General features: G+C 34.6%; 1 protein-coding gene across 3 annotated transcripts in view; it reads left to right on the top strand.

Annotated features, from left to right (window-relative positions):
• Positions 1-18,604, top strand: part of LOC121370565 (mitogen-activated protein kinase kinase kinase 7-like) — a 64,906-nt gene that overhangs the window by 20,149 nt on the left and 26,153 nt on the right. Inside the window, exons 8-16 of one of the 3 annotated variants that reach the window (XM_041495873.1) lie at positions 27-99; positions 1,342-1,411; positions 2,333-2,523; positions 3,845-4,028; positions 7,532-7,615; positions 10,189-10,251; positions 12,170-12,484; positions 15,625-15,698; positions 17,157-17,216. In XM_041495873.1, coding sequence (XP_041351807.1) covers positions 27-99; positions 1,342-1,411; positions 2,333-2,523; positions 3,845-4,028; positions 7,532-7,615; positions 10,189-10,251; positions 12,170-12,484; positions 15,625-15,698; positions 17,157-17,216 — 1,114 coding nt within the window. The remainder of the gene's footprint in view (positions 1-26; positions 100-1,341; positions 1,412-2,332; positions 2,524-3,844; positions 4,029-7,531; positions 7,616-10,188; positions 10,252-12,169; positions 12,485-15,624; positions 15,699-17,156; positions 17,217-18,604) is intronic. The other 2 variants (XM_041495874.1, XM_041495875.1) reach the window with 2 other exon arrangements.

The following is an 18,604-nucleotide window of genomic DNA, read 5'->3' as shown; positions in this document are numbered from 1 at the left end:
TTATTGACTGTGATTGATTTTTCCAGATGCTGGTCTGGTAATTCCAGTGAAAGGCCATCAATGACGGAAGTAGTTCGGATTATTACACACCTGTTTCAGGTTTGTTAATATTTCTCACATATTAATCCTTATTGATTTTTCAGTTCTAATCTTTATTGCATTGTCTGTAAGTTTCTTTTCTTGCACACCCGTTTGTAGCAATATTTCATATATGTCGGTGATTGGTTTTACAGACGTGATTGGTTGCTTTATTGTAATCATCTAGATGTGAAAACCAAACCATCCAGTGAAATGAACACTGTCAAAACTGATTTCTACTTATGACATTTAAAGGGACACACTCTAGTTTCAACCCAATGAAAATGCACACTAAGTTTAGTTGATCTACAAACCTGTAACACATCTGGATAAAGTTACAATTGAGTAAAACATGAGTCTGTGACTTTGAAATGGTGAAATACCCTCTAATAATAGACTAAAACTCAACTTCATAACTGTTGCTTCTCAGATGCACATGTATTTTTAAAATATGAGAAATGCCTTTTATGATATTAAAATCACCAGCATGACCAAAAACAATCCAAATATACGGAAATTGATAATCTAAAACAATAAAATCTAAGTAAAGTATGATATTAGTTATCAAAAATGGCTCTAATAGTCAAAACTATGCCCTAGTGTTTAAAAACTAGGGTATATATGTTTAAGGTAACTCTGCAGCTGCAGGCATCATACATAAGTTTTAGTTGTCAAAAATGTGCTTAAATATCTTTTAAACTTTCTTTTTGAGGATGTTCAGGAAGTAGAATACAACACTTGTGTTAATTAAATACAACTTGTTTAAAAAATATCCTTCTGGCTTTTGATGTTTTGAAACAACTTGAGAAATAAATGGTATCTAACTACATTCATGTAGTAATCTCTGTAACAGATGATAAAAACCTTTTACATTACCATGGTCGGAAACACAATAATGAATGCTGAGTAGCTTCCCTTCATGGTAAACCTACTACATGTAGGTTTAATAGAGATTATTTTTCATTGAATATTTTATTTACATGTAGTTAAAAAAACAAAAACAACATATAATTATATTTTAACATCATTAAAGTTCTTTTCTGTGTTAAATGTAATGGTTTTTAAGAAAACAAGTTAAAAATAAATTATGCATTTATTTTGAATGTTTTAAGCAGATGAATGTGATAGTGTATACATTATATATTGGTGCTTTATGTGATATACTTAATGCATTTTGTCAGTTTTAAAACCCCCCATTCTTTTACACTTTAATCTTAGCTGATTATTTGCTGTGTTTATATGTTCTATTAATATCTCTTTCAGTTCTTCAAGGGTGCCGATGAACCTCTTGTATCTCCAGCACAAGCTGAAACTGGTGATGAAATACACTACAGTAAGTTTTATTTTACACCTGGTAGTAGGGGTGTAAGTTTTATTTTACACCTGGTAGTAGGGGTGTAAGTTTTATTTTACACCCAGTAGTAGGGGCGTATAGTAGATAATTGCTGATGACTCTTAAAGTGACAGACCCTAGTTTCTAAAAATACATGTTCCTTGGAGAAGTAATGGTTATCGAGACAAGCTCTAGTCATTTTAGACAGTATTTCCTTGTTTAAACATCACAGACTTTAGCTTCTCTCCATTTTAACCGTAACCAAATGTGTATTGCAAGTTTGTAGATGAGCTAAACTTAGTGTCCATATTTCACGGGCTGAAACTAGGGTCTGTTGCACCTTTAATGATGCCAGAAATAACCACTGAATGTGTATAAGTGGTCACACCAAGCACATGACTAAGATAATGGGAAATGGCAGGTGTGTGGCATAGATGGCCATAATGAGAAGCATCTATATTATGGTTTGAAAGACAAGGCTTTTTAAAAAATTCTACGGAAGAGAACCTCTCTAAACCGAATACCTCTGAATTTTTACTTGATCCTGAGAGTGTCTGGTTTAGAGGAGTTTCACTATATATATATATATATTTATATAAACCATTGCTGCTGCTACTAGATCAAGAAATGTATGTTGTCCCCCTTGCCCCCTGCTTCATACACCAGTGAGAATGATCACAAATATCACAGATTTGATCTCAAATGCTAAAAAGTTATCTTTACTAACAATATATTTTAGAGTTTTTAGCATATTAAATATAATTTTAGCATTGTTTTTAAACAGAATTTACAGATTATTGAGATAACAAGGTTTTGACTGGATATTTAAAGTTTCAACAAATATCAAATATATATCATTAACCCCCCCCCAACAAAAACATAAAGAAAAAGCATTAAAAAAATTCCCTTATTATATTTCAGCTCACCACCTTGTGATGACGTCACCCGACAATCACCCGATCACCGTGCACTCGCCGTCGGTCACTCAACCCATGACGGAGTCTAGGCTCGGCACGAACAGTGACACCGTCAAGTTTGGGATTGACAGGGGAGACCCTGTGCCAGTTTTCACTCCCACTGCCCAGAGAAACACCCCACCCATTGTGGTGGAGGTAATTTTATAATTTTTCATTTTTAACTTTTTTTTCATGCTTATGTCCAATTAAGGTTCTAACATGCTGTCCTGAGCACACACCTCAGCTCTATGGACTGGCTCATGTAGTGTCCAGGACAGTGGGTTAGTTGTTAGTGACAGAGAGGTTGGTGTAGTGGCCATACATATATACATTGAGTTGTTAAAACTTGATTTTGGTGTGAACGGATACCAAGGTAGATATAAAACCGTTTTCGTTTTATACTTGCTTTTAGAATATTTCGACCAATCTATTGTGAAAGGTTTGGGAGGTGGGGAGTGGAATTCATCATGGTTGAGAGTTCCGATTAAGTAGTTCTATAAAGGGGAAATTTATTTTATTCATTTACTTAAGTCAAGTCAAAAATATTTGGTCTGATGTAACTTTCCCCACTATTTTAGCTGTTCTCATTTTTGTTTTAGTTGATAAAAAGTTGAAAAGAAAAACATATGGCTTTAAAATGACAGTCAGGAAATATTTTACAATGAACTTATTTTTAGAGAGATCTGTTTTTTTTAAAATGAAATTGTTGGAAAATGTAACGTTAAAGAAACCCATGAACTCTTAAAAGTAACAGTTAACGCGTTCACTCGATCAGCACTATATTTTATTAATTTTTGTATTTCTGGTGCTGTGGTTATAAAGCTTTAAACTCAAGTCTTATAATTACATTTGAGTGTCACACTGAGTCTTGAATGTAGACTCAGTATTAAGTAGTATTAAGCAGGGTATTCGTGTTAAAACATTTTAAAATATGTTTTCTTTGCATAATAATTGAACAATCATACAATATATCATTTTTTTTGTATATAAACAAAAAAAACCCTCCATCAACCTCATACAAACCTGTGTTACATATCTTTTTTGTTATCATTAAATATAACATGGGGTAGAATGTAGCTCCATTTCTTTCCTGTCCCAATCCGTGTCTTACAACTAATACATCAACAGCTGTGGTATGTTTATAATGTTCTTCAGTGTCATTAAATAAAAGCACCAAAAGACAACATTGAAAATCTGTCGGAAGCAAATCTTTATTTTATTTTTAAAAAGTTAAAGTTTGTTTTGTTTAATGACATCACTAAAATACATTGATTTATTAATCATCGGCTATTGGATGTCAAACATTTGGTAATTCTGACATATAGTCTTAGAGAGAAAAGCCAGCTACATTTTTTCTGTTGGTAGCAAGGAATCTTTTATATACATCATCCCACCGGCAGAATAGTACATACCACAGCCTGTGATATACTAGTCATGGTGCACTGGCTGGAACGAGAATGATTTTAATATTTTATAGGAGGGTCGAAGTCAGAAGAGTGCTCCACCATCATTAGCTGCCAGTCGTGAGAGTCTGCATGAGCCCAGAGGGTCAAGGTCAGGCACACCAGTCAATGTTTTCCACCGGTATTCGGCTGACCTCTCCAAACTAGAAGAATATGACATCATGTCACAAGCAAACCAACCAACCAATCCACAACGTGGTAAGTTACACATTGAGACAAATTAGCCAATCTGCACTACGGTAACAGGTTACTAAATAAGCCAATCACCAATTGACACTATAATGAACATGAGCTTATGAATATTGTAATGAAGTTAAAGCTAGACAGGCAGCTAAATCACCCAATCTAAAATATGGCATGTTACATTTCCAGCTAAATCACCTAATCTATGACATGAGAAAAATTATCTGTATAGGAAATGAGCCAGTTGATAGTGTGCAACTTACACCTGAAGCTGATTTTGTGTATATATTTGGGACGGGGGGGGGGGGGGGGGGGGGGGCTTATATCGAATAGATGCAAACAAGCTATCCTGGGGCCCATTTCACTAAACATCATAAGTTTATGTCTGTTACTAGCAGTTATACCGGTCATGCGTTTGCACGAGTTTGGCATCAATTTCGCGCAGAAAATGACATCATTACGGAAGCTGGAGTATTTCAAAGACAAAAGAAAGTGAAATATGTGTTCTTCTAACTATATTTGTTGAACTATAATAGTAATAAGAATTGTGGTTTAGTTGTAGATTTATTTTATTTTCACATTACCAGTCCTCACAAGTGCAACCCCCCCCCCCCCCCCCCCCCCCCCCCCCCCCCCACCCCCCCCCAACCCCACGCGAGTAGTCTGATCCGAACATCACAACAGCCAGTTTATGTGAAAAACTAGGCTTAAGTGTTTTGTGAAATTGGGCTCTGGACACACAACTACGTTAACTGGTCTGTTTGTCCAGGACAGAGGGTCAGTTGTAAATTTAGAAAGAGAGAAGTCAGTGTTCTGGTCCAAAACTCGCTCTGGGTAGGAGCCGGTACAAAGAGTATGTAGCTAACTAAACCAATTTGTGGTGTCTTAGTTTGAATGTTTGCATTGATCAGTGCTAAGTGAATTGTTGAGGTAATTCTTCCATTTAAAGCACTCACAGCAAACTTCACCCATCCAAAAAGATCCCCCAAATCATGGGGTTTCTTTTCCATCTTAGATTTGATATCCTTGTAGATACCTTTTTCTTCAGTTGCAGTTGCAATATTATAGTTCTTTGGCAACTAAGTCCACCACACCAAGGGGTGAAAGGCTGTACATTTTAAGTTAATTAAATGTTTTCAGTAAAAATAAGCATGTGACTTTCTGTCTAATTTTGTTAATTTGATCTAAACTATTTTTACAGGAAAACTAAATTTTCAAATGATTGCTGTGTATGCATCTTGAATATATTTGACTATATGTGCTTAACCTTATTTTAACAGAATTAAAAAGTGTATTGCCTCCAAGTGCTTGTCAGTCTAAATATATTTAAAAGACTGAGTGTATGCATCACCCTTGGTGTTTTTCGTCTTTTTTTTGTCCTTCAGTCTTCTTCGATACTTTTAAAAAGTCATGAAAAAAAGTAAAGATACATGTATGACCAGTAAAAATAGTCGGTTAGTTTTCACTGTTTTGGAATTGTTGGAATCCAAAATGATTTGTGATGAACTTCGTAAAAACGCTGTTGAAAATAAGAATACCATGGTTTATGTTTTGGCTACTGAACAGTCAAAACATCTTTTTACAATAGTTAAAGACTTGTTAATGAAGAAACATGTTGTATAGTTCATTTAAGCAAACTAATTCTTAGGTAATCAAAAGCATGTGTTGGCATAAGATGTTGGTGCAAATATATCACCCTGTTTTGTTATTATTATTTATTTTTTTCCCCCACTTACTGGTTTGAGTGATACATAGTATAAAAACAGTTATTACTTTTGGATTTGTTAGGTTTGTATTGGCACTGTTGCACAGCCAGTAAAAACAAAATATACATTACCAGTCTTTGGGAATTCAAAATTAGATAAACCATCTGTGGGTTACCTGAAACAATCATTACATAACTCAATCTGTTATGATCCAAGGACCTAATTCACAAAGCTCTCTTAGGCTCTGCTAGACAATAAAGCTTCCTCTTTGCAAGTCTTTTAGCATTGCACTGCGAGATCGCAAAGTTGTGAGAGTTTAGTGAATTAGGCCTTAGATCCAAATCCAAATCCAATTTTTTTTTTTCCCTGCCCACATCCATTAAGTTCAAGCATTTCACCCTGGGTCTGGTCTCAGGTATGAACAGTGGCCTGACTCAGGCCACTGGATATCACGGAAACAATTATTTCTCCGATGCCATGTCGGTATCGTGTTGTTAAAATCACGGAATCGAAATTTCATTTCCCATGATTGTTATATTGAGTACGTCTATTCAATGGAACCTTAAAAAACTCAGTTTCTGATGGGTTCCCATGCTTACAAGACACAGAACCGAAAAAGTGTTTCCCATGATATTTGAAATTATATGGCCTGCTGACTTGGGGCAGATGTTGTGACCATGTGTATGATGTCATATATGTATTGTATGAATGAAATATCTTTTTGTATATAAAACTAACCTTGCATGAAGACCAGGCAAATGAAAATATTATTTTCACAATTTTCAGAAGCCTGTATTAATTGTCCTTGTAGGATAAACACTATATAGGGCTTGGTAGTTGAGTTTACTCTTAATATGTGTAATTGCATTTAACTACTTATTTGTAGTAATAAATACTAACATAACAAACGGATAAATTGAATGTAGCTTTTTAAAGCTGAGTCAACATATTTAATTAAATGTTTTTCCTTTGGATATCTGGCTACTGTACTGTCTAATCATAAAATTGTTATTATGAAAACATGGAATGTATTATGACAAATTTGGAGAAGATGTGAATACCATGTATCGATCTTCTAAACAGTATATATGTGTATATGCTGACACATTCTCATTGATACACCTGCTGAACTCTTGTTATGCGAAGATGTGGTATTATAAGGTTTATATTCAGTTCCTATTCTGTTATTTGTCATAGATAAAACAAGTATACGTTTCAAGATAAAAGACAGATGGTTATTTTGATTGATGCAAGGTGGCTAAAATTTGTGGGCAAGAAATTTGATTAATGCATTGTTGGTGAAAGTCAAACACAGTGTGCAAGAAAAATTATTGATGTATGAGCTAAAAATTCCACCAAACATATTCTGTTAACATATTGCCGATTATTAGCAAATTGAGTGAAATAATACATGCTTTTTCTGCAAGGGAAAATCATTATGCTGATTAAGATAATGGTTTATACATATTTCTTTTAATATCCCAGTTCTGTAATACTGAAATTGTTTAATTTTTACCTTTTGAAAATAATATTTTATTTGTTTGTTTTTATTTATTTATTTATTTATTTATTTATTTTAATATTCCTGTTTTGTAACTGAATTTATTTATTTATTTTATTATTATTATAATAATTATTATTATTATGATAGGCTTTCCAAAGCAATCATTTAAGTTTTAGAGGTCAGGATATGCATGAAAATAATTCTTTTGTCATCTTTGTTCATGAAACTACTAAACGTTTTTGCCTATATTGTTTGTTATTTTGAGTGTGTTGATTGCTGCCCTGACTGTACGTATGGTGTGTTTGCAGTACTAGGTCACCGTAGATCAGGCTCTCATGGCACTCCAGTGGTGTTGACACCAACCGGCCCGCCAAATACACCACAGCCAGCAGGTGAGGCCATCAAGCACTTTACTTTTCACTTCCTCGGAACGGTGATCCTGGTTAGAATTTGTAGAAATGATTTCAAAGGAAAAACAAATAAAAAGGAAGGCAGGAAGGAAATGTTTTGTTTAACGACGCACTCAACATATTTTATTTTACGGTTACATGGCGTCGGACATATGGTTAAGGACCACACAGATATTGAGAGGAAATCTGCTGTCGCCACTTCATGGGCTACTCTTTTCAATTAGCAGCAACCGATCTTTTATATGCACCATCCCACAGACAGGGTAGTACATACCACAGCACTGCCTGGAACGAGACAAAAGAAAAGGATTATGTTTTTGTGAAGAAAATTTCTTGGACTTGATGTCACCCCCATTCCTATATGTTCATATCCTTTTAAAGAATTTGGGGTGGGATTTGGTGCAGTCAGTTGAGCACTCGCTTGAGGTGCTTTCATCGCAGGATCAAACCACCTCACTTGATCCATTCAATTGACTTGGTTTTTTCTCATTCCATCCATCACAACTGGTCAAAGGCCGTGGTATGTGCATTCCTGTATACATGTGTGAAAGTGCATATAAAAGATCCCTTGCTGGATTAGAACAAATATAGTGGGTTTCCTCTGATGACTATGTGCCAGAATTACCAAATATTTGACATCCAATAGCCCATGATGTGTGCTCTAGTCGGGTTGTTAAACAAAACAAGCAAAATTTTAAAGAATCTGTAGAAAAACAATTTTAGTAATGTCAGTTTAAGAAACTGCATGGATCTACTAATCTGTAGAACTGGATAATCCTTAAACAATATTGTTTGTTGTAACCTAATAAACATAGCCATAACTTTTTTTTCTTGTTTTGGTAATTCCCTTTTCTGCTGTTTCTTGTTCAGTGTAAAACACATGTATTAAATAAAATAAAAGTAACTGAAAACAAAAACCCTCCAAAAACGATTGACTTGCTACTAGAATGATAGCTCAGGTTACTTCAAACTTTATTTTTTTAATAGAGATTAACAGCAGTTATTATGGCAGCAATAATATGGCATTTGAGTAAATTTAATTCAATAACATATTTATTATATATGCATAGATTATGTACATATTACTTAGATAGACTTGCTCAAGGGCCGTAAGATTGCTGTAAACCCCAGTGAAGGTAACCAGTAGATAGTCTTAGTAATAGTATCGTTAAACATTCCGGATGACTTTATAACAGGCCCATAGGAATTAAATCTGGAGTGCAGGGCAAAATCTCTAATGGGGTGGGGGTCACAGATCCCTAGTGAAGGGGCACAATCCATATTTTTCTCTTTATTTATATATGTAGTAGGACAAAAAAGCATTCATTTTCGTCCTAGAGTGGAGGGGCACATGCCTCCCTCTCCCTCCGGTTCCTATGGGTCTGTATGATGTCATCAAGGTGCATATTCATTTAATAGCTGCAATTGAACATGTAGCTGCAATGGATATTTCTCTTCCAAATGCATAAATGTGCATTTTATTAACCTTATTTACATGATTTTTGGTAGATTTTAAACATGTTCATGGAATTCAGAAATAACTTTAAAAAAACAACAACATTTTATTACAATGGAATAACATTTTGGCATAATTTAATTTAAAAAATCGAAATCAACAATATTTCCAAAAAATTCTGTTAAATATTTGTAACATCTTGGTATAATTTAATTCACAACTTACAAAAATCAAGGTAAACCATATTTCTGAGATATGTTTCTTCAACTTATATTTCTTTTACTCTTCACCTGTCCTGAACACAAATGTTTAGTAGTCTGGTTCGAACATCACAACAGCCAATGGCTGTTGGGATGTTCGAACCAGACTACTATCTGTAGGGCAATATGCATTTGTTTGAGGACAGATGAGGTATCTAAATAGAGATTATTATACAAGCTTGTGTGTCGTACTGATTTTACGAAACGAGTGTCAAGATTATTTCTCGCTCGGGCAATACATGAATCCTGTAAATCATAAAATATTAGCGATCTTACAATTTAGCGAAATCCAAATAAGTAACATATTAGCGACATAGAACTTAAGTGAGGTCATCATATCAGAAACTGAAAAAAAAAAGAAGCTTAAGTTGTAGGATCAGCTGAAATAATGTTTTTGACGAATCTTGACGTTATGCAGCTTACAGACATCTTGAATTTAGTAGAAAATTGCAGTCATGTGCATGGTAAGTAACTACTGTTGTTTGCTATCCTTTTGGTTTAATCAGTAGCTTGTAACCATTGTTGTGAGTTCAGTTAATCACAGACAAAACAATCACACAAAAGTTTTCTGGAACAGTCTGTTGTATGTCTCTTTAAATTTAGCATCATGAAATATTATCGTCTAGTATGACCTCACTAAATTTGCTAACATTTTATACTCGCTAACATTTCCTGATTTACAGTATATTAGACTAGTATTGTTATCTAACAATTGTTGCAAGATGCATGTAGTATTTTGTTATGCTTATTCTTAAGTGAGTGATTATATTATTATTAAAAAACAAATTTGGGTTTGTGATAAATCAACCAATTTTGTTTGTTTCCTATTAACAAAACAGATTACAACCAATTTGATGCATTGATGTTGCCACATATCCACTTTAAGAGACCATTCTTTAGAGGTATTTTGACTTCACATCATGGGTGCCAGCTTTATGTGTGGTTAAATGGTCTGTGCATGTACGTGCTGTAATATTGTCTATTTTCCCGTATTTTCTGACTGACAAGGGTTAAGAAAGATAAATCTTCCAATTTTATTTGACTACTAATCTGACAATTTCAAAGTCATTTAATTAAAAAAAAAAAATCATGTTTGAGGTGTTTAACCACACTGAATATTTAGCTTTGCTTTCAGTTGTATATTTACAATTGATTTTGATCAAATATTAAAAGATCTCAGAAACATTGTATGGTCAGACTTTTAGCTGTTTTACATATTACCCGGTAATTAGAATTCAAATAACTGAAATGTATGATTTTAAGTCCATTTATTTATATTATATAATTTTCTATGAAACCATATATTATTCTAATAAATGAATTATTCTAATAAATAATTAAATGAACTTGACTATATTTACTAGTTCTTTAATTTTGCCATTTAAAAAAAAAAAGAGAGATAAACAATTATGATAATAATTTTGACCTATTTATAGAAAAAGAAGTTTCACGAAAACTAGAAAACTTATCGGAGACAAACGTTTAAACTGTCGGAAGTTAGCATAGTTATAAATAATTAAATTAATGTGGTCATTATGTTAGAATTTAAAAAACATTATCTTCCATGCTCTTATGTGCATTATACTGAGTGTTTTTATCAGTTTAACCCTGCCCCTCACACCACAACATTCAGGTGTCCCGTGGAGAACATCAGACATTGTTATTATCCTGCAAACAAAGTTACTAAATGGTTTTAAATAATATGCCCATGAGCACTGTGTTCTAATGCACAAGCACATACATGTGTATTTTACAACATTTTTATCACAAATCCATCGCTAAGCTAACACAGTCATGAACATTTAAAAAACCCTAATTACCCTTGTATGCATTTGCAAACTGCCACACACTGTTTTTGTACACAAATAGGTTCCTAAATAATAGAACTGTTTGAAACAGTGCAAGATAGTTTGAAAAATTAAATAAATTATAGCATTAAAGTAGAATGTTGAACTTTTTTCTTTCTCTGATTTATGAGAATTTTGGTGGCTGGTATTTTTGTTATTGTCACATGGTTACTGGGTTTTTATGTGTTAATGGTTTTCAGAACTTTGATTTTACTTCTTGGGTATTGGACCATAAATATTTATAATATATTTAAAATAAGCCTTTTTCATTTAATATTGCGATGATGATATGTTAATTTGTTTCTTTGTACATACAGTTATTAATTTGATTCTTGAATTTTAAGAAATACATCTGAAATGTATTTAATCATACATTAAATTTATGTATTAACATTGGCTAAATGTTAGCTGTAAATTAATTTCCGTAGAATAGGTATTTTAACATGTATTTAAACTTAACACGTCATATACATGTACTTGTAACCATAGATTTAAAAATTAAAACATATATATAATTTTTTACATTTATATTTTTGTCTACAGGAAAGGAAGATAAAATAAGTTAGCTACATCACCCATATGTCCACATGCTTACTCAGCATTTTCCCCTTGATAATTTTGGAAACCAATCACCTTACATTGCTGTGCAGGGTTAATGAGTTGTGGAAATAATATGTCAAAGCCACATTGGATTTTATTAGCCCAATGGTAAAGCATGGTCGGTCTAGGATCGGTCCCTGTCAGTGAGCCCATTGGGCTATTTCACATTCTAGCCAGTGCACCACGACTGGTATAACAAAGGCCATGATATGTGCAATCCTGTGTGTGCATCAATGCAATTGAATTTGACGGATGACGAATAACTTATGCGGATGTGAATGAAACACATTACTAAATTTGACCATGGCCTTAACCTCTTATGTACATGTTGGCCGTATTCTCAAATTTATTTGATGGGTACATTGTTTTACAGGTCAAGGTCACAGGAGGATAGGATCTGATGAATATACCCGAGTGTCTGCCGGAACGTCAAGTTCCTCGTCTACTCCCCGCACCGGCAGTCCTGCCCGGATGTTCAACACTGTGCAGCACTGCAACACATACCCGGGCCTACTGAGCGAGGCAGCACAAGGGGTTGAGCCCCCTGGTGTGGTGTTGAGGCAGGGGATTGGATCACCCCCCAACCGATCCATCTCGCACCCGTGTCCGTCGAACACCAAGATCCAGAATGTGACGCATTCGACGTCGTGGAGTACAGAGACTACCAGCCAGGTTCCCGCCACAGCAGGTTGGTGGGTAGGATGTAGCCCAGTGATAGATTAAAGCACTCGCCTGATGTGCAGTTGGTCTGTGATCGATCCCAGTCAGTGGGCCCATTGAGCTATTTCTCGTTCTAGCCAAGGGGGACATAGCCCAGTGGTAACTGTAAAGCACTTGTCTGATGCACAGTCGGTCTGAGATCGATCCAAGTCAGTGGGCCCATTGAGCTATTTTTTTATTCTGGGTCAGTAGCCCAATGGTAATGTAAAGTTTGTTTTGTTTAACAACACCACTAGAGCACATTGATTTATTAATCATCGGCCATTGGATGTCAAACGTATGGTCATTTTGACACAGTCATAGAGAGGAAACCCGCTACATTTTTCCATTAGTAGCAAGGGATCTTTTATATGCACCATCCCACAGACAGGATAGCACATACCACAGCCTTTGATATACCAGCAGAGGTGCACTGGCTGGAACGAGAAATAGCCCAGTGGGCCCACTGAGGGGTATCGATCCTAAACCGACTGCACATCAGGCGTGTGCTGTACCACTGGGCTATGTCCTGCCCATTCCCAGTGGTGCTCAGCTGATGTACAGTCTGTCTGAGATCGATTCTCGTCGGTGGGTGCATTGGGCTGTTTCTTGTTGTAGCCAGTGTACCACGACTGGTATACTGAAGGCTGTGGTGTGGGCTATTCTGTCTGTGGGATGTTATATATAATATAAAAGATCCCTAATGGATAAATGTAGCGGGTTTCGTCTCTAGGATTATGTCAGAATTAACAAATGTTTGACATCCAACAGCCGCTGATTAATAAATAAATGTGCTCTTGAGGTGTCATTAAACAAAACAAATATTAACTTTAACAGGTTTGTTGTTTATAAAGTGAAAAGTGAAAGAAAGGAAAGGAATGCAATATTTGTTTTGCGACACCTAAGCATATTTTTAAACTATGGTATTTGGTGTCTAACATATCGGATTATTTAAACTCATGGCATGTCTCACACTGAAACAAAATTTGGTTTAGCCAATTTTCAGATATGTACCATAGATTATTTCCTTCACAATTATTAAAATGTGGTTAATTTAAGGAACATTTTATTAGCCAAACACTAAATTTTGTAGCCACTTATGAAAAGTTTGTACCACAAATCTACATCCAACCGAAATGGAAGCAACCTGTGCTTGTGCTTATAAAACTGTAGAGTCGACTGGAGCTCTAATGATGTCACACACGTACAGCCATGACCTTAAGAGTACAGACTCTAAAAGGTTTATAAGCACCAAGTCATGTAGCAATAGTTTGGGCGACATACTAAATTCATGATGTATCATATTTTTGTGTATGAAAATTATTAATTTATTTTATTTTACATCAGTGTTGTCACTGCTCCATTTTTGTCACCCTCCTTTCACGTTCTCCGCCCTCCTTTATTTTTCTGCGCCACTCTTTATTTTCCAGCACCCTACTTTATTTTACAGCACCTATCTCCACTATTTCCAAATGCACACTTTTTTCCACACATAAAAAACCACAATGATCAGTCTGCACACTGGACATCAAAGGAAACAAGCCGCATTGTGTACGAAAAAGCAATTGACGAAACATTTAACAGTATTTTAACAGCCTCTGTATTGTCCCATACCTGTATCCATTTGTATGTTTAATACACACAATAAAAGTTATATTTTATTTGAGCAAGAAAACCAAAAGTTATATTTTATTTGAGCAATGAAAACATTTTTATTTTTTTACGGATTCGGCAATCTCCCATTGAAAACCCCCGCTTATTTGGTGCCAAATTAGTCACATGATCAGAACGGTCATTCTGTCTTTTGTTTCCACTATCGTCTGATATTTTGTCCTCAATTGCAGATATTATTGGTTGTAACTGATGATTTTACTTTCTGTCATTTCTGTCATTCTATTTATTCAGCAGTTCTTTATAAAATATTGTAAACTTTTCATTTTGGGGAAATATCACCACTTATGAAAACAACGGAAGTGGTAGTGCTTATCATTAAAATCAATTATCTTGGATGCCAAATAATATATACACCACCTTTACAAAAACGAAACTACTTTTTTATCAGCTGGCCATATTTTATCACAGCGATTGATTCATTCGATGAAGATGGAAATAACAAAAAATGTATCCGACATTAGGGGATCACTTTACAAACATCTTTATATTTTTTTGTTTATCTTGAAATCTTTATTAAAATAATATTAAAACTTTGATCGGTTCAGCAAGATCGGAACTGCCAGTGAATGTCAGACTGATAACATCTTCGGTTCAATTAAAAGACGTGTCTGCTTGTATTTCGTATAAACATTTTTGCACTTTTTTGTAGGCAAAATAAGGAGTATGTCTTTCCACAAAGTCTACCAACACAGAACAATATGGTAACCAAGCTACCCCCCCCCCCCCCCCCCCCCGTTTTTTTTTTAAGAGTGTGGTGTCGCACAGCCGCCCTCCTTTAATTTTCACCCAACGAGAACACTGTATGCATCACAACATTTTATTTTTCTGTGTCAAATATGTCAATTGATCTTGCAGCAATAAATAAATTAAAATTGCAAGAAAAAACCCCACAGAGTTATCCCCAATTTTTGGAAGGCTGTCAAAGTAGCTTTTCTAGAATATATGTAAATTCAAAGCTCCAAATTTAGCAGGTATATAAGTTAATTCTGAATACATGGAGAATAACTAATTAATTACGTAGGATATTGGCTTTATCCTGTGAAGATAAGAATGGGAAATTCTGTGAGGATAATTTTTATTCTGTCATCCATCAAAAATTAAGGGAAAAAAAACCCAATTCTGTTATTTTACATACATTATACGATGACCGTGAGGCCAAATAAACAATTTTGTAATGTATCCAATCATCAAAAGTCATAATCTGCTAGTATACATGTATGTTTTTGACTTTGCTTTAATTGGTCATCATAATTGACCAATAGAAATCGTGCTTGCAGGATAATTTGGAATAACAAGTTAAAATGTAATAGAAAATGGATTAGCAAACAAACTAAATCGTAACCTCACTTTAATGAAAGACATTTTGCATGACTGGATAAGTTTTTAACACACTTATTGTAAAAAAAAAAAATTAATTCTCGACTTGTAGTGATTAATATTGTTTTTTCTTTACAGCAAGTCCACTGAATGCTAATGTGCCGGCCTCTGCCATGAATATGGTATACTTGTCTCTGGATCACCAGCTACAGGTGAGGACATATTCCTAAGGCATGTTCAGGAGGGTGAGCGATCGTGGTCGCCTTCTAGACTGGTTTTGGCCTCTTACCTTTAAATGAATGTGATGTGCCAGAAGACGATGATACCAGTTAAAATGTTCATGAGCATTCGACCTGAACACTTCAATGATGGTTGAACTGAGAAGTAGTGTTTACGATTACACTACACTGAATAGAATTCCATCCATGACAGTGTTAACTTGTGGCTAAATATAGAGTATATATATATATATATATATATATATATATATATATATATATATATATATATATATATATACATGTATCAATCAAAAAAAAGAAATGTTTTATTTAACGACACACTCAACACATTTTATTTATGGTTATATGGCGTCAGACATATGGTTAAGGACCACACAGATTTTGAGAGGAAACCCGCTGTCGCCACTACATGGGCTGCTCTTTCCGATTAGCATCAAGGGATCTTTTATTTGCACTTCCCACAGGCAGGATAGCACAAACCATGGCCTTTGTTGAACCAGTTATGGATCACTGGTCAGTGCAAGTGGTTTACACCTACCCATTGAGCCTTGCGGAGCACTCCCTCAAGGTTTGGAGTCTGTATCTGGATTAAAAATCCCATGCCTCGACTGGGATCCAAACCCAGTACCCACCAGCCTGTAGACCGATGGCCTAACCATGATGCTAAATATATATATATATATACTATACATACACTATACATATACATGTATATCAATCAAATAAATGTGAACACTACAACAATTCAGTCAAAGTGTTAACTGAAGAAAGTGGAACCTTTCATGGCTCATTTTGGAGATGTCAGGATGCAACCATGGCAGTTAAAAAAATGGCCACAGTAAAACGTAGTCTCCATGCCATTTTCCACAGCATTTTTGTGGTTAATTAAGAAAAATTACATACAAAATTGAAAGGTCCATGGCAAAATAAATGCTGCAAAAAAACCGAAACCACTGCAGCAATCTCCACGGCACTGCCAGTTGCCTTGGTTATATAGCCAGGGTTGCGATGTTATTACAAACATTCCTAGTTCTTCACAAAAGTTCTTAGTTTTATAGTTGCCAGATATGTTTGAAAAACAAGTCTAGAGTACTTGACACAGTGAATCTGTGATATTGTATGAAATACAATTGCATGAGTTCACTTTCCAACACCAACTCACATTTGTCACCAGTGGCAGCACTGATAGTGTTTTGGAAAGTGGTTTGTAACAGAATGAATTTTTGTTCACATTCTGCATTCTTTCTTTCTTTCTAGACACATCAAAATCCTTTTAAAATTATCAGTTCCCATGATGTTGAATGATTTCATTTCTCAGAACCATTCTAATAATACATTGTGTTACAATGTAAAATTCCGCTTCACCTTTTTTTCATTATTTTTGTTACGTATTTATAGAATTCCTAAACCATCTTTTGATCTTTTCAGCCGCTGGCACCATACCCTGGACACCCTGAATCCATGGCTATCTTTGAACGCCATTGCCAGGTAAGTTTTGAATTTGATTTGTGAGTCCTAGTTCAGCTGGCTTGAATTCCAAGATGATTTGAACTGGCAGCTTGTAAGTTGTTTTCCACCAGTTTCAAAAACAGAGCATTAGAACTGAGTACAAGCCAAGACATTGTATGCTTTTAGATACATGGTTAACCCATGAACTTAATAAATAAGACATAGCTACTATTTTAGATCCAGCTTCTATTACTGGATACATGCTTATGTATTAAAAAGAACAACATTCATTTACATTGATACATTTATAAACAGACATGTCACAACCACAGGTTCCATTTTTCTTATTCATGATTCACCTGGACCCAGTTCCACGAAAGAATTATAGCTAAGGTTAATTGTAGTGACTTAAGGTTTGTTTTACAACTGGCATTTTAAACTTTACAGCTATTGCACAAAGCAACCTTACGGTAATCATAAGTGCCCCTGTAATGATTAAAATCTTCTTTTACGAACAAGTGCAAATTAGTTACCTACTTTTCGAAACATCTTGGATGTATTTATTGGTATTGGACATCCATGAAGTTCATTGTAACTTTGTCAGTTTTATTTACTAAACGATAATAGCCAAATGCATTAGATATGAGAGTTATCTTCCGTATTTTTCATGTTAAAATCGCTATGCCTAGAATATTTTTTATTGAACACAGAGTTTCATAACAGGTATTTGGTACATATATCCATTTTTACACAAACAGTTTGTATCCTTCTTAGAAAATGATCAAATCAACATTTAACTGTCATTTGACAGCTACACAATGTACATTAGTGGCTTACAACTGCCTCATATCAATCGTAAATTTTCATTTTAATATATAATAATAGTAAGCTATGCCATGTCATGGAACGGGCTGATGTAGAAAAAATTTAAGGTTGTGATGGTAGGTATTTAAGATGATAGTAGGGCTAATATCGCTTTGTGGAACAGGGCCCTGGGTACCTGTACTATTTGTGATAAATTATTTTGAGTAGTTGTCTCTTTTTCCCAGGTAAATTTGTCCCTAAAGTCAAGATGAAAAGTAATGTGTCAGATTGTTTTGAATCAAGGAGAGGACATGTTGTTGGTGACTATTATTAGTTGTGTATGAAACTATTATAATTTTAGTTAGCAGAATGAAACCAGTATTAATTTAAGGTCATCTTATTGGAACAAGTTTTGAGATCAGAAAAATGAAACCAGTTTTAAAATCAACAGAATGAAACCAGAATTAGATTGACACAACCAATATAAAGGTTAGAATGAAACCAGTTTTAAAAGAGCACAAATAATGTTAAGATCAACAGAATGAATCCTGTATTTATATCAACAAAATGAAACCAGTTTTAAGATGTCACAATGAAACCAGTTTTTAAAATTAAGATCAGAA

The sequence above is a fragment of the Gigantopelta aegis genome, chromosome 4, assembly GCF_016097555.1.
Source record: "Gigantopelta aegis isolate Gae_Host chromosome 4, Gae_host_genome, whole genome shotgun sequence".
Lineage (NCBI taxonomy): Eukaryota > Metazoa > Mollusca > Gastropoda > Neomphalida > Peltospiridae > Gigantopelta > Gigantopelta aegis.
This window is presented reverse-complemented; position numbering and strand designations above follow the sequence as displayed.